The sequence below is a fragment of the Ptychodera flava genome, chromosome 21, assembly GCF_041260155.1.
Source record: "Ptychodera flava strain L36383 chromosome 21, AS_Pfla_20210202, whole genome shotgun sequence".
Lineage (NCBI taxonomy): Eukaryota > Metazoa > Hemichordata > Enteropneusta > Ptychoderidae > Ptychodera > Ptychodera flava.
In genome coordinates this window covers 14953827-14981708 of record NC_091948.1, presented here as the reverse complement: position 1 = coordinate 14981708, position 27882 = coordinate 14953827, and the positions used below count along the sequence as shown (strand labels likewise).

The 27882-nt window shown below is 36.6% G+C and overlaps 1 protein-coding gene across 1 annotated transcript in view; it reads right to left on the bottom strand.

Moving 5' to 3' along the window:
- LOC139121502 (sodium/potassium/calcium exchanger 2-like) overlaps window positions 1-27861 on the bottom strand; it is a 95306-nt gene extending 67445 nt beyond the window's left edge. Inside the window, exons 1-2 of the mRNA XM_070686404.1 lie at window positions 27693-27861; window positions 25377-26521 (exon numbers count right to left, since the gene is read on the bottom strand). Of these exons, the coding sequence (XP_070542505.1) occupies window positions 25377-26249 (873 nt within the window). The 5' untranslated portion in view covers window positions 26250-26521; window positions 27693-27861. The remainder of the gene's footprint in view (window positions 1-25376; window positions 26522-27692) is intronic.
- Between the last annotated feature and the right edge of the window lie 21 nt (window positions 27862-27882).

Genomic DNA, 27882 nt, shown 5'->3' with positions numbered 1-27882 from the left:
TGCATTTTTTCCCATAGAGTTAACACAGCGATGGCGGCCATTTTGAATTTCAAACATGGGTAAATGTTGGGTAATTTATTTTAAGAGTATCAGACTTTGCACGGTGACATTCTACATTCTCGATTTAGTAAGACAATGGTTGAAAGTTTCACTGGGGAAAGTTTGAGCAAAAGTTTAAGTCTTTCACTTTTGAGGCACATACTACCTTAATACATCTTGATAAACACCATGGAGAAAAACAATGCCTGTGTGAATAGTACAGTGTATGCTAGGCCTACTTTTAAAATTACATCTCACTTAAATTAAGACGGCTTATTCATGTGGAATACATTACAGGTCAGCATTTCTTTTGCAATCGTTGATAATGACTCAATAACGGACAGCCATCAGTAAGTAATTACTGTATTCTGCCCTGTACAGCCATCGCTCCAATGCACATTTTGTGTGCAAGATAAAACATCTTCTAATAGTCAGAACATGAAACGGACAGCTGCCATTTTTTTTGCATTACAGTTGCTCTGTTACATACCGGTACTATGAAATACTATCTGACTCCAACTATGTGCGCTTTTTACAAAAAATGGGAAAAACATTGTTCAATTTATGCTAAATACTACCTGTCTTTCACTTTAACAAACTAACATAAATTTCCCCCTAAAAAAATATCAACTCTTTCACCACCATGGTTTGACCCAAGCCCACAAATAGTGAACCTAAACCTGATTACAGAGAATTGGGGATAAATAGCAGCTTCATACTCTCTGCAAAGTTCAGTGCTTATTTTGGAAAGTGTCTACCCGTTGAATATTTTCAAGAAAATCATTGATTATCAAGTTCGTATCATTGTTAGATTTCATGATGATCATTTATACCTTTTCACTACAATGGTTTGGCCCAAACCCAGTGTTATCAATGGTGATATGGACCTGTTTACAAGGAATTGTGGGGGGGAGAGGTTAAGAACTGTATGGAGCATCCAGCATATAATTGTTGGTGCAAGGAACTCAATGTACATAGTGCCACTGTGATAGGTATTACCATACATAGAGTATCGGCCACAATATATTACCATACAATTACAATCATTTTTTTTTACCATAATCTTTCCACTATTATCATATCAAAAGCAATCAATATAATGTTGTCAATCATTGTTCTAAGTGGCAACATGCACAATATCCGCCCACCTGTATGCTAACTCCTTGAAGACATCACACTGTTATAATCGTACTTTGGTACTGCAGCATTACATTATCATCCATTTTATTTCCAGCTTGTTGCATTTCAATATTTCCCAGATCACAATTATTATATTCTGCACCATCACTGCCATCAATATGTATCAAATTTGTAAATCATTTCAATTGTTGTGAAGATATCTGGTTGGAAAAATTATTCAAAAAAGCAGAGTTGTGAATGCAAAGCTACTTTAGGTTCTCTGCACAAGCTACCTGGCACATCATATGCATTTTACCAAATTATCAAATTCTTTAGCCTTTTTGAGATTCCACAGTGTCTTCTCAGGCAGCACAGGTGGTGGCACAGACATACTTATTCCACAGAGAGGAAGACACTTTACTTTTTTGCCGCTGTGAGTCGACTACACATTTGTAAAACAAGTCAAGCATTATGATGAACTATATAATCGCAAGTTAAAAATGCTAGACTATATCACTCTTCAGGGAGTGAAAAGCTCCATGAGTGAAGAAAATCCCTGGACTACATAATCCTTTTCTAATTCTTCAACTACCTGTTGGATTTGACTTTATAGACAAAACAACACTGAATCATTTTTCCAGCAACGTAAAGTATCATAATTTAACTCATGTTCTTTGTTTGGATTGAATACAGACAGGAAAGAAATCAGTCTCGGAGAAATTGGATGCTGCAGGGCGCCAAGAATGGGTTCATCGTTACCATTCAGCTGCACTCTTACTAGGACCGAAGTCTTCATCTGGCATTAGATGTACTCAGCAAATGTCAGATGTAAGGACAAGTAGAGATGTTGACATTATTCCATGACATTATATAGCCAGCTGGCTCTACTACCGGTATAAAGGGCATTGGCCGGCACAAACCATCGGTAATCCACCATTGCGCAGAAAATTTCCGCCATGATGAAGGAACGTATTGCTGAGTAAACAGACTCCGAATCAAGTTGAACGAACGAGTCAGACTGCAATGTCTGTGAAGACGACATCTCCGGAAAACCAGATTCGCATCTATGTACGTACCTTCATCCAGATGACTTTATTTTCAAAAAGTTTTTCTTCTGTAGGTGACTCCATTTGCTCAATTAAGTAAGAAAACATAAAGTCAACAGACAGTATTGATATGGTTACTTTTAGAATCAAGCCCTATGGTAATTATACTATGTACGGCTGCTGCACACTCCTTATGTGAAGCAAATCCAAAGTGCAGCTGAGAGTGCATACATCAATTAACAACACTTAACACTCCCATTAAACTATAATCTTTTCATATTGAAACCATTTTGTAATTACTGTGTTTGTGCCAGTGTATCCGCATACTTGTACATGTACCAGGAGGTCAAAGGTGGCGAATCCACACAGTTCTCTACTACTTTAACCCTTTGAGTGTTGTAATTTTCTCTCACCAAAATTTTAGTGCAAAATTTTACCAGTTTTTATGAATTTTTCTGTAATTGTTAGATAATTTTGGACTGAATGGACATCACATTTCATTGGCTACAGTTTGTTATCAAAAGTTTTACAAAATTCTGAAAAAAATTGACTGGAGTGTATTTTCTAAAGGTGACAAAAATTGGTGACAAAAATTGACTTTAGCACTCAAAGGGTTAAAGAGCTTTTGTCTTTATTATACTAGGGGCAAACTACATGATATTGAAATGCATTGTGGGTAAAAAGTCGACTTCTCACCACAACAAGAGTTTTGGATTGTGATCTCATGAATACATTGAAATGTAATCACTATAATGGCAAAAAGTTGTGTTCGATCGTGAAACTAGCTAGTATTAGTAAAACTCCATCATTTTTTCACCTTTTTAGGTATTTCAGGCATTATAGTCCTGTGTAACCTATAACTTTACTTTTACTTTTGTAATCTCATGTGTTTTACCAGTAGAAATCCGCCATATTGAAAATATGGTCGACCGCCTTAGACTTTTATGACTTAGGTGGCAATGGTACTTGAGGTACCGAGAATTGAATTCTCATCCAAACATTTCTACAAACCAAAATCAACTCCTCTGTAATTTAGGTGTTCACAAGTTCTAAATGTTTATAATGTGCAACATTTTTGGAGGGAATTTACTTTCAATCCAATTCTTGAGGCAAAAATCCATGAGTTGACTAATTTCAATTCTAAGTACTGCCTATCATTAGTCTACTGAGGATGTACAACTCACCCAAATAAAAAATTTCATTTCTAGTGACTTGAAACCTCTGTTTCTTTGGAAGTTTTGCATATTCTATAAGTGTTCTTAAGCTGACTTTCACATTCTGTATTGGAACTTGTCTACAAAGTAGGTCTGACACTCAGAGTCAACTCAATATACACATTCACAAACAGCGTGATCACAAGTGACCGTACTGTGTCTTCCAGGTTCCTTATTTTTCTGGACGAGATAATTCACACCATTAGTAAACACCATGGCCTTATGTGATTGTGTTGATGTTTATATTTCAATAGACCAGGACAAAGTGAAGTTTCCTTCGTATTTTCATGCCAGTAACTGAAACAAGATGTATCTGTAGTTTTTTGAGAGTATAATTAGCACATTTTGCCCAAAAGTTTACAGCTAAAAATTGTCACAGAATAGTGGGCATTCTGGGACCAATCTCATGCATAATGATTATTACAGCTTGCTGATTGGTCAAAGGATTGTCACATGACAGTCAATTTGCATATCTAGATTGCTCCCTGCAAAAGTCCTGCATGTGTTACAACCGTCATGGAGGTGCACTGAAATATGGATTGCAGAAACAGTAAATGAAGTATATGCATATAAATGGCTATAGCTGTGACAACATTCCACGCACTGAGTACTGAACGACCACTGCTCCAGAAGGTGTGGCAATAACTTGATAGTTTGGAACTTAAATGACTGGAAAACAACATTCCATAAGAGGAATATAAATTAAAACAGCATTTTATTGCAGTGTATAAAAACGAATTTATCCAAGGAAACTTTTTCTGGTTCAGCAAATCTATATACTGACTACCTGAACTTCCATGTGCGACTTGTCTATCTGCAGGTTTTTAAATGTCATCTTCTTGAGAAATTACTTGATGACTATAACTGTATTGTGGAATTTATAATGTAGAGAAAAACTGTTTGGTGCCTGTACATTACACTCATATACTTACGCATGACAGGAATCGTACATATTCATTTAAATTTTCAAACAACTTGAATCTCGCAAGCTGGTCAGGCTAATATCAAGAACCTACACAAAATCACAGCTGTGCATGAAGAAACCGTTGGTTGTATTTGGAGATGGAATCAAATTTTTACACTTGGATTTAAGTTTGATCTTCAAAAAGTCTTACACAAATGCTACCCCGGCCACCTCCGTCTCTGCTTTCCACAGAATGAGAAATCTCTGCCATGTCAAGTACAGTACACACAGCAATTTGTTTTTAGGATGTCCTTTACAGCGAGGAATGATTAATGTCGCAATTAGACACGCTGCTCTTTCAGTGTCTATTCTGATGAAGCATGCATGATGGTGTCATCGCGTGAACTAGAAATGGGAAAGAGTGGAAATACATGTGGTACACAGATGCCCCACAGCAAAGCAACCTATGTAGGTATTGGACATTTTGTTCTTAGGAGCACAGTGTCCTCACGGCATCATCATGAAAAATGATGAGATTACGTGCCGGGCTTGATCTGCCAAAGGTAGAAATTTTTATCTTTTTCTTTAAGTGCATGGTTTTCCATGAGTTAAATTTCTATATTATTCCTTATCACAAGTTTTAACAAGAAAACTCAGCAATAAAGATGTACATGTTTTGGAAATAAAAATGCATGACATTTAATAGCTATTAGATTTTGAGTCTATAGTGTGTTCCAGCTGCATGAAGTTAGAAACAGTGAGTTTTTCATTAAAGATGTGTCTGGTGGACAAATTAATTTCATTATCATTAAAATTTTCAAGTGATACCCAATATATTTTCTATTAGAATGACTGATCTTTAACAGTATACTATAGCTTTGTCAATGGTACACTCACAATTTTGAAATTTAACATCAAGATTTAAAATTGAAAATAGCATTCAGATTTTTTTCACGCCGTACACATAAAAGTGCAGCTAATAGATACAAATGCAAAAAGTATGTCGTGTACCTGCAATCAGGTCATCTAACGCTGTCAACTGCATCAGTTAACGTCATGGTTACTATTGGACATGACGCGATTTACGTTACCACCCCACTGTCTTGCAAGCGATTAGACATCGAGACAGGTCACAGCACGTCCAACTTCACTGTACTGTAGTGTACTTTTTAGGTTCAAACCTGCAGTTCCCACCCTTTGTCAGGACAGATGTGCGCCAAAGAATCAGAGATATCGATCATGACATGATACTTGTAAAATTTTTGATGGTACTGTCACGTTGCTATCACATGTGTGACTCTATGCAGTATTATGTAATTAAATCTACAGTAGAATGACCATGAGTTTGCAGTTATTTCAGACTTCAATCTAAATCTATCAATAACAGGAAAGAGATTGTCCCTTCCAGTCAAAATGCATACACTGCATGTATGGAGCATATATTACTGATTTTCACCACATGTTGGAATGACTCATTTCGAGACAAGTCCAAAGTGTACAGGGTACTGCCTCTATAGTTTGTAATCCCTCAGAACCATAGATATGCTAGGGAATTACAATCTTCTCTTATATGCCACAAAAGTTCACATTAAATATACAAACAATGAATTTAAAGTCTGACTGCCACGTTTACAAAGTGTCAATTGCTTTTTTGATTAAAATCAGAAGTTATCTGCGTTATTCTGAGTTCGAATTTTTAGTCTCAACAAGGCACACCTGATCAACCGGAGACAATAATTCCATAGCTTTTAACTCCTGTTATATAAGTCATTTGATTGAAAGATTCAGTAGTAAGGGTATCACCGCCAATTCCAACCCTATACCAGGACTGCATGAAGAGGCACATTAGGTAACTATGAAGGATCATAGAGGTCACCTATCTCCATGCTGTGTTGAACTCAAAGGAATGAAATAACTACTGCCCACAATGAAGAGCCACAGCAACCTTCTCAGACACGCAAAATGAAGTTTTAGTCTCATTTACATGTAAACAGGTATCAAGCCTGGTTACATGATGACAAGGAGTACGTGCTATCATCGACTCCTATCTGGGAGCCATGTGGGCGGTCTTTTTTAACCAAATGTGCAGTGTCAATTAAACAAAGCCCTACAATTTGATTGGTTCAAACAAAATTTGGATGGAGAAGTAATACACCACTTCTTGACAGTCGTAGTTGAAGTTGGAGCAGAGACCCACATTGGACCTTTCAGTCCAGCAAATTTTACACAATGGTCTTGCTGCTCTAACACAACGAAAACATGATCAACTGGAGAAAGTATTAGTTGACCTTGTACGGTATTCTACCACAGTTACATTGATTTGATGAATGCGGATTGCCAGTAGGATACTGGAATGGAATTAAGACTTGCTCCCTGTATAAAAGAATTCCACGACATACAAAGTATTATAAATCCTGCATGAAAGATGCTAGGATGTAAAAAGAATATCCTAAATAAAAGATCTGTCAGCACAAAATGGACAATAAAATTCCCAAGACGATGATGAAGTGATGATCAGCAATACATACAACAGCCATACATACAGAAGAGGAGCTATGGAATGAATCTGTGCATGCTAAACCAAGCGTGACAATAAAGTTGATCCGTGACTTACAGATTTTATAGTTAGACACTTGGGTGATAAACAGACGTTCTGTGACAAAACGCTGGCTTACGGCGTACATTTATACTTCCTGTTTGCTTTCAGACATGATTTTGATATATATATACAATGCAACTAATGATTTTGATAAATTTACAAATAAATCAGACAAAAAACATAAAACCGAGAGACAATACTGTAAAACTGCAGGAAAACTTCCAATTATCATTTGTATGTTGCATGTAATAGTTTTTCATTAGTGCTGGGGTATCAGTCAGTGATTCATTAGAGGAGAATACAACGTATTGAATGAACTTTTTTGTCAGTTTGAAAAATTACCTTCAGCCTACATTGATATATAATTTAAACGACTGCTGATTGTGTACGTATGTTACAACCAGACTTCCAGTCTTGCATTCAGTCTGTGACAAGGTCTATGAAAGGTTGGTATTTTCAAAAAGGAAGAAAGAAAGAAAGAAAAAGAAAGTAAAAAAATATAATGTGTGCGTGTGTGTACATATGTGTATGTATCTATGTATGCACATATAGACAAAAATATATATATATGCATGCACATATACTAGATATATTTGTCTGTCTGTATGTATATGTTCACTTTTATTATATCCCCAAGGGAGAATATTCCTAGCCAGTTACTTTCATTTTCCTCGTGTAAACATGTAAAATACATGTCAATGGTACTTCAAAATGGAGTATACGATCAAAGCGACGTGTTTAGCCGGTAAAGCTGTTATCTCTGCATCTGGTAACCATGGAAACATTTCAAAGTCATATCACTAGCGAGCATCAACAACCCTTGCTACGGGTAAAGTCCTCATTTGCATAGTACCATACTGGTTGGCCTGCAGTTACATAGTGTCGTACACAATTTGGGCCTGTCTATGTCATAACATTTCTTGATGCTGAATTTCAAGCTGCATCTCATTACAGCTTGGAATTCATGGAACGGAAATGGCATAAAAAGGAAAACAGTTGTTCACCAAATGTGGAATAAAATGCAACACAACTAATCTCAGACAGGAGAGACGACTGTGCAAACAAAAGGTAATCTTACAAACCCTCACAAATTTTAATACTTCTTATTATTCACTTTGAATAAATTTGGTGAAAGCTATACAGCACTGATGACAGATGTCGACGATAAAGCATTCAGTTAAATCAAGAATTACGGGTTACTGTCCTCTTGGTCACTGTTATTATGGCTACCAAAAAAGCTAAGAATCAATGGTACTTTGGGCCAATTCATGCACATCTTCATGAACAGCTTTAAATTCCTCACAATCCTACTGAGTGAATGTACAAATAATATGTACTTAAACCACTGTATTTTAGAAAATGAACATATGTCTGGAAGACTATATTGACATATGTATGTTCAATAATTCTTATTAGTGCTCAAAAAATTTGCATAGAACATATTATATATTCGCGGCAAATTCTTTTTTACCTGAAATGCTGAATCATTATCTGGCCTTCATTTCAGTAAGGACCGCGATACAGGAATGTATTTGAGGCTGAGCAATTAGCATTAAAGTGAGAATTGGCTGGTGTTAATTCTAATCCTATAAAAGCATGTAAATTAACATTTCTGGTGGTTATGGGTGTTGAAATTTGTGGTGGCAAATTTCTATAGATTCTTTGCAGGATTTTACACAATTTTCATATGTACATAAATTTATTTCTTACCACATTTTTGATCTGTCTACATTTTTCAACTACAAATCAATCAACATGGATTTTCATTAAATTTATACATGCATAAGCATGGGCCAATCCATCCGCATATCAAATTCAGATGGACTAGACAATGTACAAATTTGAGAGAAATTTATGCCTGAGCAGCTATCATGATAGAAGACGTGTCTATACCATTGCTTGGAATTTACATTCATTATCAGAAAAGTCTTGTCTGATGCCTCAACAGTTTTGTGTGTCTCCAAGTTTGAAGCTAGGCAACAGGTACACACAATGAACCTGTATGTCATCATTTTTATCGATCATTTCAACCGTTGTTTCCCTTTATGTCTCCTTCAACTTGGAAAGAACACATGATGGAAAGGCTCCTGCAGAAATTCATCCCAGACTCGCATTGCCATGGTAACCACAGCAATCAAAGGAGCCCACATGACACTTGGGAGTGATCAGCGACCATAACTCAGCGAGTTGTAATTTCAAGCGACTGATGTTTTCATCAGCCAATGCCATAATCAATGAGAAATCCCATTGTCATCCTCTAACTGTATCAGTTCATGCGGCAACTAAAAGAAATAGATGTTTTATGAGGAATGGCACACTACCACACCGGCTGAAATTAATCGAGGTCTGTAACAGATACACCAGTGTGCAACCCTGGATGCAGGATATGCCAAAACGAGGACGATGTTCAAATTTGCCCAGCATCTTATAGGACGCCTGTCTAAACAGTTTTGCTTATTTACGTTACATTTTAGCTGACTATGCATTTGCTAAATGAAAATTGGAACTAAAACTAATAATTCTTTGGTAACTCAACAACATTTCGAAATCTGGCAGGTAATTACAATCTTGCATGATTATAACACAAGCACCTATTTCATTGAATGATATTTCAGTGTTGACATTGAAAGTTTCTATCCAGTTATTTGATCGTTTGTAAAGCTTGCAAAAATAATAAAACCACAACGTATAGCAGATAAGGAACAGTATCATATTCACCATATAATTGCTTATCATGTGTTTCTATCACATTACTTGCCCAATACAATGCTAAGCTGTGAATTACGGCATCAATGTTACCATGGAGACACATATACAAAGACAGGTGTATACACACACCTACACACATACATATGTCTATACATTATCCTGGAACACAAGCAAACACAGACTTAACTCATTTGAATACACGTAGGTGCTAAGATCCTAAAAATCACCCATTTAGATTATTATGTCATGAACGAGCATGATCTCCATGACAACATGATGAAATGAAAACATACCACTTTAAAACACTTATCTGATCTGCTTTCAACATCTTGCTCTGCCATGCAATATGCATTTTCCCAACAAATGAGTTGATATGTCTCTATATCTCTATGTCTGATTTGTCTGTATGATGGAAATGATACAATCTGTTATAAAACAGGTCACATGACTTGGTGTGTAGAAATAAGTAATTTATAAATCTCCAGGAAAAGACGACTTTCGTAGAAATACACCTTAACTTCATAGACATAATGACTACGATTCCCAAAGACAAAAATTTCTTAATTTAATTAGAACAGCAATCAGGTTAACATCTTTACATTTTGTACTGTAACATGTATGGTCTCAGTGCTTCCGGTGATGATAATAAAATAATAATAATAATAATAATAATTTATTGCCATATGCATTAAAATACAATGGAAATGGTCTCAGTGCTTCCGGTGGTGAATGACACTTTTTATGGCTTTCTATTCAGCAATATGAACAAAGAGTATCTTCAGAAACTCTAGAATCTCATCACTTCACACAGTACAGCAGGACACACTTTAAGGTACCATATGCTCCTTGGGGACAGATATTCCGACTTTCAAATTTTTACAATTCTTTTCCGTACTACCATTTGTGAGGCTCATTTTAAAGCTCTTGGAGTATGAAATATTTTCACCATCTTCACTTTTCAAAAATTGAAAATGTTATTTTTCCCAATAAAGTATTTTGAATTTCAAACAGTAAATGTTAGGTAATTTGCTTCTGAGTCTAATTACAAACTTTGCACAGTGGACCCTGATTTTTATTCTTGATTTGGTGAAAGAATGGTTGAAAATTTTGTTGAGGAAAGTTTGCGCAAAAGTTTTCTTTCACTTTCAAGGCACGTGGTACCTACCGTAAATCATCGATATTGTCTGCTTTTACTGATTGAAAAATAAAGCAGCGAAATATCAGATCAAAGAACACAGGAAATCCACAAACTTAAATCATGCACAAATTTTTTAGGGTTTGAAATGATAGATATACTGGTACATCTCATATAATAGTTCAAGAATGCAAAAAATTGTAGCTTATTTGACTAGCGTATGGTTGGTGAGGAAACTAAATAAATTCTCATGTGCACCATACAACGATAAAATTCCTCATGATTTTAAAACGCTAAGATTAAAGTGTAAAAACATCAAATTGATGACATTTATGTTGTATGAAAATATACACAATCTTATAACGTGAAAATTTGTCAATTTTTATAGACCTTGTTATCAAAAGACAAAAACTTTGTAGACAATTCTTTGGAAAGTACCATTTTTTTTACTGATGAATGAAATTTGTTAATCTATTGAGAAAATTTTCATAACTTGACAAGCTAAAATTAATAGCCTTCATTTCTGCTAGTACTTGCCAATTGTAAAATACTAAAGAGCGCTCTCCTTGTTTGTTTGCATTGCATTTCAGCATGTCCACTTGGTTATATGCTAAAAAGGTGTCTTAAATGATGGCAGAACTTTTGAGAACTTGCATACAAGGTTGACAAATGGTATTTTGCAATAACCTGAGCATTCTGATGAGAACATTAGAAATGACATGTCAATCAGGGTGCTGGTTACACTGAATCAGTAGGAACTGACATGGGCACAAACAAAAGAGACAACAATTTGTATGATAATTTGGGATTTTTAAAAATTTCTGTCATGCATGTTGCGTGCAGCCAATATTGTGTCATACATGCTGAATGTGTCCTTTGAGGTAAAACTGACACACCTTTGACTCAACACAGTAGACTTTGGACTGGGAAACGTTCACATATTACATACACTAGTCTAGGGCTGATCTGGATGTGGAGAAGTTTCCAGAAATATTGAAATCGACCCAAAGAGTTGGTGAGTTAGAGGGTACACTAGTGCACGAAATGCTATACTTAGTAACACATCTATAGGACTCAATACATCTACAGTAAGCTAGTACAAACACATGCATTCAAAAGCAATGTCACATGTCTTTCAAAGAATTAATTTACAAAATTGTCACCTGTCGACAAATATTTCAATAGCAGTATACAATTTTTACTATGATTGTTTCTCCAGCTCTTTTGAACAGAAAACTTTCCATTCAAATATTTATGTTACCCAACTCAATTAATAAGAAAACAAGACAATTACCTGTATATGAAACATAAAAATTAAAATGCTGTCCCCCGAGGTGTTTGCGTGATGACTAGTGACACATTGTCATGGCAACAGAAACTTGAGATGCTGAATGCGATAGGGTGAACACACAAATCACAGAAGTTGGCTGGGGTCAGAGGTCACCAATGACAGGCAGTCATGTTGAAAGAGACTCAATTTGCGACAAAAAGCGTTGTGGAACACACACGAGCCTAATGTATATTACCCTCGACTGCTACAGTGTACACAAAGCTTATACTGCATCTGCTTTCTGGCATTGCCGTCTTTCCACCCGGTTCTTCACTCTAATTCAGGTAAATTTCATCCCTAATTTGTGGATAACTGAAAAGTTCATGCTTGGCGATGCATACGTTACACACACACAATGCAATACCATGCGGAAAATAATAATGAATTGGTTGCTAAGCTGCTTGTCCTAATTTTTGAGTTGGCGGCGATGAAAATTTAATGGAAGGCGATCTTGACGTAAATGTATCAATGGTGGAGATAAAACTGAATCTCAAATTGAACGCATTAAATCATGTTGCCATTCGATTGTCAAAAAATCAAATAAAAAATTTTCACTACAACACTGCAACAGTAGTGATGTGATGTTGCATTGGACATATAAATGAAAATACAGAATTAATGTGATATAATATTAATTGTTCTGAGATCAGAGCAAATAGGAGATGGGAAGAGAATGAACACATGCAATTAACATGGAAAGAAAATAATTATAGTAATTAGCTTGTACTTGGATTTAAAAAATTTCCCCATGGAAATCATCAGATGACTCCATATCAACTTGTATTCATCAACTTCATGTTGTTTTGATACATTTTTTATCAACTTCATGCATTTATAAAGAAGTTAAATTAACACCTCTAATCTAGAGATTAGCACATCGCGCTTCTGTATCGGAACTTACAAAAAAAGTAATTTACGACTGAATTTACAGTTAATTAACAGGACCATTTGCGATGATAAGTTTCAGAGATACTGCGTTGAAATTGTTGTTTGGTTTATTTCACGGGTCATGGATTCCCTACTTCTGGCCAGAACTGGAGGAATTAAAGATATCCGGATATGCCAGGTTTGAATGAATCAGTGCAGTCTTTAGTCAGCACCAACCAAACTCTCTATCTTAGAGACAAGTAAGAGAATAGCAATAGAAGGTAGATTATAATTGTGATATCAAAATCCTGGCTGTTAAAACTAGACTCAATAATATTTTCATTCAACAAGGATGACACTAATAAAGTTGAAACACATACATAGGTACATCCAATATACATCTCTGTGAGCAATACATCATGTCTGATTTTCATCGTTATTTACCAGAAAAGGCTAGAGATGGTAGATGTTCAATTATTGAGAAGTGATTTAATTCCACATACCTCTTTAATTTCAGGTAAAATGGAAAGATAGCACTGTCAATTTTGAAAATCTCCACTCTACATTCATGAGCAGTTATATCAACAAAAGATGGAAATGGATACTACAGACAAGAAACTGTGAACCCCTTTGCTGAAATAAATTGGCCAGTATCAGCATGACTCTATCTGAATGAAATCCGATTTGGGGATTAAATAGCTCAGTCTGCACCATTCTTCACTGTTTTGTCTAGCATTTGTCTGCTGCTGTGTAATCTCTGACAAACAACTGCAGAATATTGTGTTCAAATCCTGCTCTTCAGTCAGAAAAAAAAACAACCAATCAGAAAGCATCTTACAAATTGTGTATAGCACCTGTGCTGTACAGACATGTTAAAAGTAAAATCTGATTGGCTGTGCCAATGCAGGCACGATTCAAACATGATCTTCAACTGTAAGTGGTCAGATCGAAGTCCCTCCCCTGGACACATGGTGACATGGCCGGTGGTCAGATACAGACAAGTGATAGCACCAGAAGAACTGTTACAGTAGCAAACAAAGTAGGAGATGGAGCTAATCTCTACATGAGATTTTTATCTGATTTCATTCATTTTCAATTACCTTGTAATCCCTATACCACAATCATTCCTCTGCAAACAATCCAATCACAGTTAAGCTAACAACATGGGACAAAACCGCAATCATGGAAGAAGAATGTGAGTAATTGGCTGAGACTACTCAGAGACACCATAGGTGCCCCGCAAGTGCTACTTCAACAATTATCCAGGTTACACTGACACCTCTCAACTTTTAAGTGGACTGCTGATGTGAAAATTACTGAAATAATTCTACAGTCCGTTTTGAAATAGGAAAACATAATCAATGAAAACTGGTGACATTCCAATAGCTACCACATAGTATATTACACCAAATTGTATGTTTGTGAAAATATCTTATCCATATCAAGTTTTTCAGACACCTTAACATGAAACTTCTTCAGATAGAGTGATATTTAAGCCATCATAATTCATAATTTTGTAAGGAAACGCCATGATTACTTCTCGCTGCTCATCATAAAAGTGCTAATGAAGCATAGCAGAAATATTGCAACCTAAAAAAAATTGGTATGGCTAAGCCTGTACATGTAATCCTTTCTAAAATACATTCAAATTCTGACAAAAACATACAAACGTTTCTGAACACTTTTTTGAATCAATGGTATATATGTTGTCCACTGACGAAAATCTACAACCAACAAATTTGTTTTCAAAACCAACAGGCTAAATGCCCACTTATTTTTCACAAGTTCACATGTACGTATGCTTACAATAGACATCCAACATATTGTACTTTCTTCCTCCAAGCTTGCTTATATCAGTGCAAGTGCTTGTACAGATAACAGCACAGTGGACACTACGGGATCACAGGCACTTGGAACGTTCATTGTAGCCTGACTTAACAAAGGAATCCTTGTTTTGTGTGTACGCCAAGCACCTGTTACAGGATGTGTGTATTAGAAATCCAACTTTCACAGAAAACAACAACAGGAACTGATCGCTGAAATGATTAATTCATGTTGATCTTACACCTTGGAGAAAAGTCAAGTCCTTAATCGTGGAGGAAACGTTGATAACAAACTTGTTATTTTTAAAGTCACTATCTGCTCCTGCGAGAGCACAAATATTTTCTTCAGAGCATCCATGAAATGATTATGTACTGAGTCCCGTAGTTTAATCAACAAACACAAAGATATTCTGTATTACAGTAATAAAATCCACACAATGTCATTCATTTTACTGTAAATCTCCCCAGGTATGTAGTTTTCATCTTTCCACCCACACAGCTGGCTGATATTGCATCCACTTGTTGATTTCAAAATCCCCAGACTGTCCTAAGCTTACAGGGATGAAATTACTTACACTCAGTTACTTCTTGATGTGTACGATATTACAATAAATGAAGTTTATAAAACCTCCCTCCTATTGAAATTTTTCATTTTATAGTGGTTTTTTAAATTTCTCTTGGAAAATCAAAACCATGACGGCAGCTAGTGTGTACCTGCCATACTGCACGTAACATACCAGTCATTCTGATAACGATTTGCATTCCTGTCTGACGTCCATCGCCATGACAAGAAACAACTTAATTCGTAAAGAAAACATACTACGTGCATATTGCCATTTGTCATAAAACCCCTGCTACGCTTTCATCTTGTGGCCAATACTCCACGCTGTATACAGCTGCGTTTTTTTTATTTCACTCTTAACCTTCATATGTCCCTGAAAATTTATCCCCTGTTTTCAAAGAAAACGATTTTTGTATTAAATTGATTGTCCGCAGTTACACAGATACAGAGTAAATTCTACTACAAAATGATAATCAATTGACTGATCAATTAATCATTCTTCATTTTCGGTGCAATGATTCAACAAAGATAGCACGGCCAATTTCTTCGATTTGAATTTTTGTTCTCTCTTTATTCATATTCAGTACCTATCTACATAATATGGCTTCTGTTTATCTAGATGTAGGCGTGAAAGGGTGTACCTTCCGTATGTTCTCCGGGAAGGCTCATTCTGCTGACAAAACCTGTGGTGTTTTGTAACAATATCACGTTGAATTCTCAGCCATTTATGGAAGTGCTCCTTTAACAGCCGGCTTTTCCTGTTTCTCCATCAGAAAGGAAGAGTAGTTTTTCCACGATTCCATGAAACGGAGCGCAGCAACTCCTTCACAGATGAGTGGTATGGAACGCAGCAACTGTTGATATGCTTACTGTAGATTACTGAAAACATTTTTGCTGTTTGAATGGCATGAAACTGAGAAAAAATACCACATCATCACAGTATGAGGCTGAATTTTATGTATTGTCAAAAAAGAATTCATTAAAATAAATTTATGTCAATATTTTTGAAACTATAAAATTTCAAATAACTACATCATTAACCCTGGTGAGCTACACATGAGTATTAAAACTGGTATGACCTTGAACTTGTTCCTAAGTCTAGGCAACTGGGCTGCAAAAACTGTAAGCCATTAAACAATACCTTTGGTAGATTGGAAGATTTCCTTGCTTCTGAGAAATTTTCAAATATTAACACTGTTCAATATAACAATCTGCATGAAAACATAGGTAATTCCAAGAAATTCAAGTAAGGAAATTTTAATACCCTTGCAAACCTACAAGCAATAAATTTACATATATTGTTTGTTGACGCAACAACAAAGGGAGTCTGGGTTTTGATGGAGATTAATCATTCTAACAGAAAAAAAACATAATGGCATTTTTTAGGCCATAAATTTGCTGCATTGTGCACCAAGTAAATTGCAAATAATGATGGGGGCTTTAGATTTTTTCCCCTGACATCCAGTTTATACTGTGTGCAGTCAAATCAGACGCTGGTATTGTATTGACCCACTAGCAAACGAGACTGGCATGTTCTGCAGAAAATAATAACAATTATCTGGTGAGGACATTTTTCTTTCACTTTCAAAGCAAATTGGGGTGTTTATAGTCTTTCAAAAACATAATATTGATCAGACGTTGAGATGCATCCCCTTCACGTTCTAGAAACAAAAAAGATGATCACAATTGTAATTGCCACATGAATCATTTCAAGATTGCCGATGGCAAATTGTGAAAAATGAACACTTTTCCACGATGCAAATTATGAAATATTGCATTGACTGATTCATGTGTACGTGTATCCAGATTACAACAGTGAATCAATTACTTCCTATCAATAGAATGAGTTTCAGCTACTCCTTCCCGAGGGACTCACCATAGGGACTTGGGGGGGGGGGTTATGGTCAAAAAATGAAAAGAACTACATTAACATTTGCGGGGGGAAGTTGCAGAAAAAAATTTGCAGCTTTCCAGTTTGTTAAAAATAGTCACATGATTGGAAACTGAAGAAAGTGCAGAGTTATGGAAAGGTCGCATGCTAAATCTTAAAAATCTAAAACATTAAAAAAATTGACATGTTCTCTCTGACACCTGTCTTGAAACTAAATAGTCCATCAAAAATAGAGGTGAATAAATTCATCAGCCATGAGACTGACAACGTATTTTCTGTGAAAGCTATATCAATTTGATTTTGAACATCAGAAAAATTTTTTGTAAAAGATTTGAAATTTAATATACCCCCGGTATGCAAGGCAGTATTAAAATGTGTCTTCTCCAAATGGAATAACCTGGGAAGAATTTCAATGGATGTTCCAGAGAGAGGTTTTTAAAAATTAAAATCTGCAAATTCTTGTGGCTGATGCTCACTTTGACTTTCGCTTTGTCAGTTTCAGTACCCTTGCACACCAGCATCATGAATAGAATTACAAAGAAGGTCTTTTGATCCGTTCTCTACAGATTGGACAAAATGTGTGAGAGTGAAATTAATATAATAATGTCCTAGCGATGACTAGTTCTCGGGGGAAGGCCAAGTTGTCTATACATGCATCCTTGGCTTACAATGGTGTTCTCACAATCAAGATTTGAACAATCGGGGTAATTTCTTCAGTGGAAATCCAAGGCATTCATGAAGACGTCATTATTGAAGGAGAAGATAACAAAATGAAAAAAAGCCAAAGTAAGAATAATGCACCAAAGACTGGCAGCGGCAACTGAGGGATACGATCTAATAGCTGAATCAGACGAACTGACTTGCCAGGGTACAATAGCCGTAAATCATTCCATGCTTTATAATACAACTCATTTTTATCTTCACTTTTCATACGTGCAGTCTTAAACTCCCCAATATAAGATTACTATGTACATAGTCTCAAATATGAAAACCCAATCTTTATAGAAATCCCAATCCTAGACTGATAGATATTTCAGCAATGGATGGTTGTGATTTGAAATGCCCACTGTACATATAAAAGATCATAAAAACTGGCTGATATTTTTTTTTTCAATTCTGTTATGAGAAAAACTAGGATCATTTGTCAAAACAGGGATTAGTTTTCATTTTCATGGAAATAAATGGCACACTAATTATTTTAATACCGTTGATTTTTTTCTGTTTTTATTGATAGGAATGTGGAACAAATCAGCAATTCATAGCCCTGGCTCCATCTTTTGACTTGTTCTACCTCTTCAACTGTTTTCGACCATTTTTGGCTATTTCGGACTATTTTACTGCAAGTAACATGATTTTACCCCAAATTATCTATCATGGCACAGCACTGGCACGCAGACTGATTAGAAGTAAAAGCTAGCTATCACTTGTGCTCTGAAATTCAGAAGAATTAATCTTATTAATCACATACGCCCACACTTACAGTAAGCCTGGTCCTAATATCATATTATTTTGAACAAAAAGGAGTATATACTGTCGGAAATGAAAGAATTTAGAATCCTGTAAACAGAAGCTAACAAAGTGTTGTACGATAAATTTGTGGCAACACTTATACAGACACTAAAAAAACATGAAGTATTCAGAGACGCCAAAATACTGAAAAATTTGTCTCTGCTGTATGTCATTCTACTCTGAGGACAACATGTCGAAGAAAAAGATAATCTTGCTGGCATATACAGAGGCTTTACTGAAAATTTTTTTCACATCTGATCCAAATTTATGTGATGTACAGAAATCCCCAGAGTAAACAACAAAACTGTACACCTTTGGATTATTTGTTTATTCATAAGACAGCCTTGTATACATTTCTGATGGTAGCTTACAATGGTTGCATGCGTCATCGATCTATGAATTCCTCTTTCAGGCTTTCTTCAAAATCGTGAGAATCTTCATCACCTGGAGGAGGGGAGGGGGCAGCTGCATGCTACACAGAAAAGAAAACACGGAACAAAGGTCCTCCGCATCTCTCTGTTGCCATGTCACAGTTCTAAGGCAGTATTCCTGACTCACAAATGGGCTATAGTCCCACTGTAATCCCTCTGGGATATCGGAAGATGATTTTACTTTTGATCTCGTTACCTTCGTGAAACTGACACGGGAATTCCACTGAGATGCGCATCTAATTCGGGTGAACAGCCAAACATTCAAGTTTTCACGAACAAGTTTCATTTGATTGATACTCGGAAAAGCTAAAAGTACACATCAACACACTCAGACTTCCTTTGTTATTTTATTACAGCCAGTCTATTTTTAAATAGGGAGATAAAAAGGTTTTGTGTGGCCTTGTCTATTAAATGATTCCACAACAACAGTTAGCAAAATATTTTGAGACCTGATAATTGAGTTTTCAATCAATACTTTGTTGCTGTTGTTTAATGTCTGAGTGTTTCAGTTATTAAGGTCATTATCCAGTAAATGTTACCAGGGTTCTCCAGTCATGTTACCTGGGTCCCCCTGTTTTACCAACTGGTGTAGCTCTATTATAGGACATAAAAAATGGTACCTGAGTTTCCATATTATAATATTTATACCTATCTTTAATTCTCGCACTTCAGCAAAAACACCGATATCAATACATAAATGCAGTTTCACAAACATCACCAAAACAATTATTAGATGCTCAACAAAGGAAATTATGTAACAATTCATTATGGAAATAACAACCAACCTATTAATTACCTATTCATGACAGCTAGACAAAACAATTTATGCAGGGTTTACAGCATCGGAACACATTTCAAATGATGCATGCAAAGCAATAGCGTGCACATATTTCAAATGTAGTGTCTAACACTATAAAACAAAGTATATTTGCAATGTGCACCATCACAAGACCCACACTCTGTTTGTCAATATTTAACAAATATCAAAAAGTAAGCTACTACCTATCCCGGCCCACTGATTTCAACTGATTTTTTCACAATTCCTTCCAGTAGTATACAGCTACGGTAGACTTGTCATCATTCATTCATTCATTAGAATTCCGCTATAAAGCCGCGCTATCAGTTTTGATTTTTTTTTTTATGTGGTTGCTTGGGTACGGTATTTGTGTGTGTATGTGGTTCTGATGCACTGATTAGATCCCTAATGACAGGCAATTAGATGCCCATTAATGGTATGTGAGCTAGTCTCCTCCAGCAAACACGGGGGGCATTCCATCATTTGCGTCAACCAGGGAATTGCTCAATACTGTGCAAGTTCACTTTTCATGAATAAAATCAGTTTATTCAATGTTGTTCCGATGAACATCCACCGTTGAAGAAATGAATAAAAAACCTTCCGCTTTAATATGAAATGGTGCGGTGGCTGAAACAAAGGCCGTAAAATCTCTTTTTACACCATATGCTAACCACTTTTTTTAGTAGGATTCACATTTATATGCATGCTTTGATAACTGTAATCTCTTCACCGGCTGGTTTTGAAACAACACTAATGACTTCATTGAGGCTGAGATGAAGAAATCCATTGTTTTTTATTCACCTTTCTTTCACAGACATTTTGCCATCCATTTCACTCTCTAACCGTGGGTTGAAACTCTCACCATTCAACTTTATAAGCATTTACTAAACCCTTGTAATATATAATGCATTACATGATATTGTTCGCTGTTGAATTTAGGTCAGGATTTAAAACGAATTTTGACAGAATATTGATGAACGTTGTGTGCATATATAAATCATATTGATTCGATGTTCAAACACTGCGCTATTTAATCAAAGTTCAGCAAATACAATAGCTTTCCATTGCTACTTTGGGCAAACACATCACAAAATGTCACAAGAATTATTCGCATTATGGTTAATGTCCCTCGACAAAATGCCGATCGTTAACCCTGTCACCCCTATTAAGCAGTATACAGGTCCTGGCCACCAACCAGAAACAAAGGGGTTGTTACTTCAGCTTGCTTATACCAGATATTAGCCAGATGTTGCCATGTCTTTGTGGAAGGGCACTGATACATCAGACTCAAGGACCATCTTGTCAGTTATTGTTCTTTGAGACTGATTGTAATAATGGTGCCAGGGCTCGTTCGGTGAAATGGTTTCAAAGTACATTCAATTCCATTGGTTTCTTATTGCACTGGCCTAATGGGATGTTATTGAAAAGCTGCGCTTCTTTCATCGATATTCAGTGATCAAATAAAAAACATTATCAAGAACAAAAAATGTTAAATTATTAAAATTAAAATGAAATTTTAGAATTATATCGTGTAATACATGTGTACTTACGATGATTTTTTATATTGAAAGTCAATACAATATTTTATTACCCAGTCCATGATAAATCAACAAATCTTTTGTATATAGAAAAAATTTGCTGGTAGCTGTAACAGTTCTTTATATTTGCTTGCCAATATACAGACCACAAATCAAACCAAACGTCCTCACAGTTTTGTAAAGTTACTCCTGACTGTTGTAATATCTGAATCTGAAACTACCATCAAATTACACATTACTGTTTTTCAAAAATACACAAAAACTGGAAAAAAAAATTTTCTCGGAGTGCTTTAACACGCAATAGCAGTTCTAAACTTTTGAGAGCGGCTGGTTTATGGCATCCATGGCTATATTATGGAGTGGATCCTTAGAAAACAGTAAAAAACTCCTATGGGTTGCTTGGCAACACGGTGATGCCATGCTCTCGACATCGAAATTTGCGATCAATGCCTTGTACTTTGGAATGTTTTATAGAACATAAAATTCCTATAAACTGCCAGTAAGACCAGCCACAGTCCTGAAAAAACTTCACTGTTTGTAAGATATTGTACCATCAAAGCTGAGTATATTGCTGCAAGAATTGAATCTTCTCTTTCTTGACATCCAAAAAATTGGCCTCCTTTTGAGGGAATGCCATTTGATTGCACACTCCCTAGACTTATAATGCTAGTGCATTATTATATTCAAAATGTAAATACATGAACCCCTTTGTTCTTTTTCTGAGGTTTGTTTTTGGACATGATTTTTGGGGAATTTTTTTTACAGAAACCCATCTTTCTTCACCGTCCTTTCGCTTTGCCACAAAACATGAACCTCTGACACCATCTAAAAATACCATGAACCAACAAAATTAAACTTACAATCTACAAATGTCACACGTCTTTGCTGACAACACCAGTCCACACTTGTCAGTGTGACTGCAAATATCAAAGTTGCCTATCAAATAAATCAGTCTAGGGATGTTTGAATTGCAGGTTTACACAGACATTTGAATTGCAATTAAATGGACACATTGGATCATATTATGACACTGAACTGATGTGCATATGATTGTCACTAGTATTGTTCAATGTTAACTTGTATCAACTTTGAAAATGGCTGGTAGATGATTGTTGTAATGAAACATAATAGCTAATTAATAATAGCAACATGAAATGGGACAATTACATAAAAACTGAAATGCATGTTAGCTTCATGCTGGGTACTTATATAAGTATAGAAAGAAATTTATCCAGTCATTTTTTATCAATGTTTTGCGAGAGATCTCATTGAGTGCGTGTTCAGTTATGAATCTTGGCTGAAAAAGGCCATTCAATGGATGGACGTACTGGATGATAGAACAAACAATTTATTCACACACTCAGTACAATACATCACAGTTACATAGTCTTTCTACCAAATCTGAATAAATTAATTTGGAATTTGGGTACAATCTGCTGCCAGGACAAGCAACACCCCCCCCCCCCCCCCCCCCCCACTTTCCCCAGCCATGTTGGATCGTATCCCAATGTAAATCAATATGTATTGAATTTCATAATTCTTCACATATCTGTCACCCTGGATGGCTTTTGTATTGCACACCTGCATTTGAACTTATTTTTCATCACTACTATATTACCTTAACAGGCACAGAATGTAATGATAATTACAAAAGAAATGGCAAACAGCGCATGCTGGAATAAAGGGTAATTGTATTTGTAACAAAACTGTTTTTTTGGATGAGACTTTACAACACCAATGAAGATAAACCAATGCAATTTCCTTATCAACTATAACTGATCTCTTGACTTCGCCAAGATAAGACATTTGACTCTAAGGCATGGAAAAGTCCACAGCCCTTGAATATAAATCTAACACATGCAGTTTAAGTATGAAGATCATTGTGTGTGAAAGAAGTCTGCTGAATTTTCAAGCTATATTCAAAATCCACATTTATCATGGTACAAGAGTCAAGGTATATGAGAGGGATGTGTGCAAGCAGTCCTGCCCAAACAGAACTATTTTCAGTAAATATATCTTACTCCTAAAAAAGCAATGCCCAACAACTCAGATTACCATAAACTGGACTCATTACATCATATAAATAGTCATTCCTGTATAGGGAAAGTTTTATCAAATTTCAGTAGAAAATCGGTTTCTTCCCTGCTTCTCCGACCTCAAATCAAGTGGATGATAAAATTGTCCTCAGGTTAACAAGACCTGCCGTTCATGAATTTGATTACCGAATCTATAACAGCAGATTGACATTTGACATTTGGTTTGAAACATAAAAATATATCAAGGCTTGCGTACATATAAAGACATAATCTGCTTGGTTTTTCTTTTAAGTGCCCCGATGTGTTCTTCCATGATGCCATTTTTTTAACCACATGTTATAATCTGACTCCTGCCCAATGGGCGGCTCAGACCATATGTCAGACGTAGTTTTCCATGTTACATGCACGACAAGAACCCAAATATGAAAATGAATACCTGGTAAATTAACACAATATTTTACTGTCACACTCCAAGCTAATGACAGTGAAATGACAAGAAGTACACTCCACACAACTACCTGTCGCGACACTTTTTGAACATCTACATTATACTTCTCTTTTTGTATAATTTCTCTTTTCAATATTGACATATTTTCTGATGCTACTTTATATTAGCTCTTTGGGAATGTACAATACCATATGTGGTGTATTATAAAAGCTGCACTATTCATGAAAATAATTTCTCCATCGCACGAGACTGTATCTTGTTTCCCACATATTGCCAACCAATATCTTGTTTTCCGCATATTGCCAACCATGACTTGCAATCGGCAATACTACAGATTTAGGCTAATAGGAACAATCTTGCCAGACACACTTGAAAGCGAGAGCTACCATTCAATCACTAATTTCAAATGATGAGTTTTACACTAGAGACTAATGGACACTCAGCATACATCAAGGAATGGAGAAGCAGGCCCATCTTTCAGACATGCATGCTCATCACACATACACACTTGCGAGATACAGGAATTTGAGATCGTGGTGGACGATTCTGAAGTCAACTGAAGTGACAGGAAAGGACTCTGTAGATCTAGTCAGATGTTTTATTGCCTGTGATATGACACAGTACATCCAACATTTCCACACCATGGCAATCAGTGCAGTGTCTTTCCAGTTACTTGACAACTGATAACTTCAATGTGGTACTGTATGCTCCAACTGGTGACTGATGTTTGTTTCAAATCTTGAAGATGTACACATTAATTCTGTCACTTTCACCTTCACAACACATTTTCATCACACTGCAGCAGTCACAAATCGCATTACTTCAGGCCAGAGAAAACAAAATAATGAGTGTTCATTGAATTCTTGCCAGGAAAACTGATGCAGGAGGGGAGATTATTTTCTAGACGGATCAAATTTTTCAAACAATGTACCGACTTGCTGGAAGAGACTTTAAATATATTATCATACATTGTAAACGGCGTTTAAAAAAATTAATTCAGTATTGACTGAAATTAATGGCTTGAACATGCCCATTGATTTGAGGAATATAAGGCATTTGAAGCTGATTTTGCATAATTTAAGGAAAACATAATCGAAAGAGTAGGGATTCAATGGAATAATTGTTTTAATTCTCCCTGGCCTTGCATCAAATATTCCTGCATAATTTGGTAACCACATGTTGCTGGCACACTTTCTCTCTTCAGAACAGAATGAATTCAAGGCTCTCAAGGCTGGACATATGTGGAATATAAATAAACGACAGGACTCTATGATCTGAGATAAGCTGGTACAATACCAATTCGATCAAAAAAAGCAAAGTCTGACAGATTTCTTTGTAATGCTTTTCTTATGGCTCCACTGAAGATGGTGTTTGACTTACCTCAGCCCGTGTTCTGAGTTCATCTTGACTCTTCACCTTACTGACTTTATTTCTGGAAATTGTCTGTTTCACAAATCTTTCAATTGTTGCATTAAACTTCATGAAAATTACATAGAGCGCGTACACGGACAGAAGACTCAACGACTCGAACCATTCGATGTTTGAGTCCCGAAAGCACAGAATTAAAACGATGAGACTAACGCTGTAGAATAAAACATCCCTGAAAAGTGGCCACCACGTCAGGTGCAGCACGCCGTGACTGAAGACTGCGCACATGCCGATGACGAAGAGAATGTTAAAAACAGCCGAGCCGACGATCGTACTGATGCCAACATTGCTGTTTGCGATAAACACGCCGATGATGCTGGTGAAGAGTTCGGGAGCGCTGCCGCCGGCAGCCATGAAAGTTGCCCCGGCAACATCATCCGAAATGAGCAGCTTGTCCGTGATGACGCCTAGCGATGGCACGAAGAATTCATCACAGACGATTGCCAAAGCAACAAACATGTAAATAAGTCCAATACAGTGAAGTACAACAGCTCCTTTTTTGCGATCTTCCAGTGAAAATATGTCCGGGGGATACTGCTTGCTCTTTGTTGTTGAAACTAGAGGTGTCGCAGTGCTTGAGAAGTTTTCTGTAGAGTTTGAATTTGAAGCTTGAAGTAAGTGTCTTGACTTGGCACTCCAATAGTTATGATCGCCATGGTGCAAGCCATGGTCATCACTGATGTCAATCAAGTTATCCATATTGCTTTCAACTTGTGATGTGGAGTAGAGAATAGAAAGCCAGCCCATTCCCATCACAGCCACTAAACTCAAAATCCGGGTCTCGGATAATCTCTTCCGATGTCTCAAACGCCGTACGTGGAGCATTGTGGATCAGAGAATTTCGCGGGAATGCGTCGTGGTTCTTGAAACTTCTGAGAAACTGATTAATTCCAATTGAAAGGCACACTCCATTCAAGTGACGACGAGACTGTTTGCATCCCTATAGCAACAAAGCATTGTTTCACAATTTTCCCCGGTAGAAGCACGGCAGCCAAATCACATTAGCGCAGAGTGTAGTGTTTCCATGCTCGCTCAACCAGACGTGTCTCGGGCGGAATTGTTATTTATATTAAATGGTGACTTGAAAGAGCTCTCACCTGCAGCAAAGAAAGAACAGAGTAACCGAAACTTCATTCAGCATATCGAGGCATTATCAAGGTAATAACAGTAGGAGCAGTACAGCTGGCACAAGCAAACTAATCTACCATAAATTGACAAGGAACTGTTCTGCAACATAGCCTTGATAATGTAACCCACAGTCACACACATTAAAAACACTCTCCGAGCCACACACTGTCACAGGATAGATAGTTGAGACAAATCATACAAGGAGAGGTAACGATATCGATGACAGTAGTGTAGGTAGGTAAATTAGATAGTTTGTTCATGCACTTCGCCACAAGTGTTGAGCTGAGAACGATGTCTTTTGAAAAATCGAGATCTATTGAAAATGACAGGAACATCATTGCGTAAACGTTAAGGAAAGAAACATCTCAGTTCTTTTTATCGTTTGAGTCACGCGTACAGTCGGTAGCCTGGGAGTACACTCCGATCCTAGCAGCCTATTTATGCGACATTCACAGACTACGACAAGATGGATCAAACAGTTGGTAATAATACTAGCCAACGAAAAAAATCGAAGCAGGGCTAACTGAGCGATCACTGTCGAATAAAACAAGGGTTCTATGATGAAAAGAAATATGGATTTACACAATGAACGATATAATGACAGTATTGTGACGGTGCAGAGAAGCATCCCACTATCACTATCTCAGTATCTGTGACATGCATATATGGCAAGCTCTGAGCATGGAGGTATGCTCTGAGGTTGATAGCGTCGTCTAGACTCTTGAGACGAATTGACGCACTCTCTGTTCACGGCACTGCATGTGATACTGTGATAGGACGGTAAAAAGTGAACGTGGAAACGAAAAGCGAAGAAATTACGGAATTACCATGATAAAAATATTTCACATTTTGACAGACAACAGGGTACGTTCTGTCCATCCATGGCGTGGGCTGTATTTTTTAAAGACTGATCGCATCGAAAACGTGAGTTAATCGAGAGCGCTAGATTCTTTAGTAGAAAGCTAGCAGCTTTAAACAGATCGAAACACCGGCAACAATACCGACTGTGTTTGTCACTATAACGTCATCCATAAGCCGTAACCAACCACGGAAACAATCCACAGTGTAACGTCAGACGGACAAACTGTCCAGCGAAAGAAAATATTTAGAAGGAAACGATGTTGAATGCTGTTATTTTACCTTCTGTTGTTTTACCTGACGTCCTTTTCCATTGACATCAGTTGTGAGTGCACGGCTGTTTTCTGCTGGATGTCTCTCTTCGGTGTATATGATAGATGCGAAATGAATGGGAATGTAAATAGCATAATATGAACAGCATCAGCGAAAGTGGCGAGAAAATTCCCATGAACAGCGCCTCCAACGTTTCCGG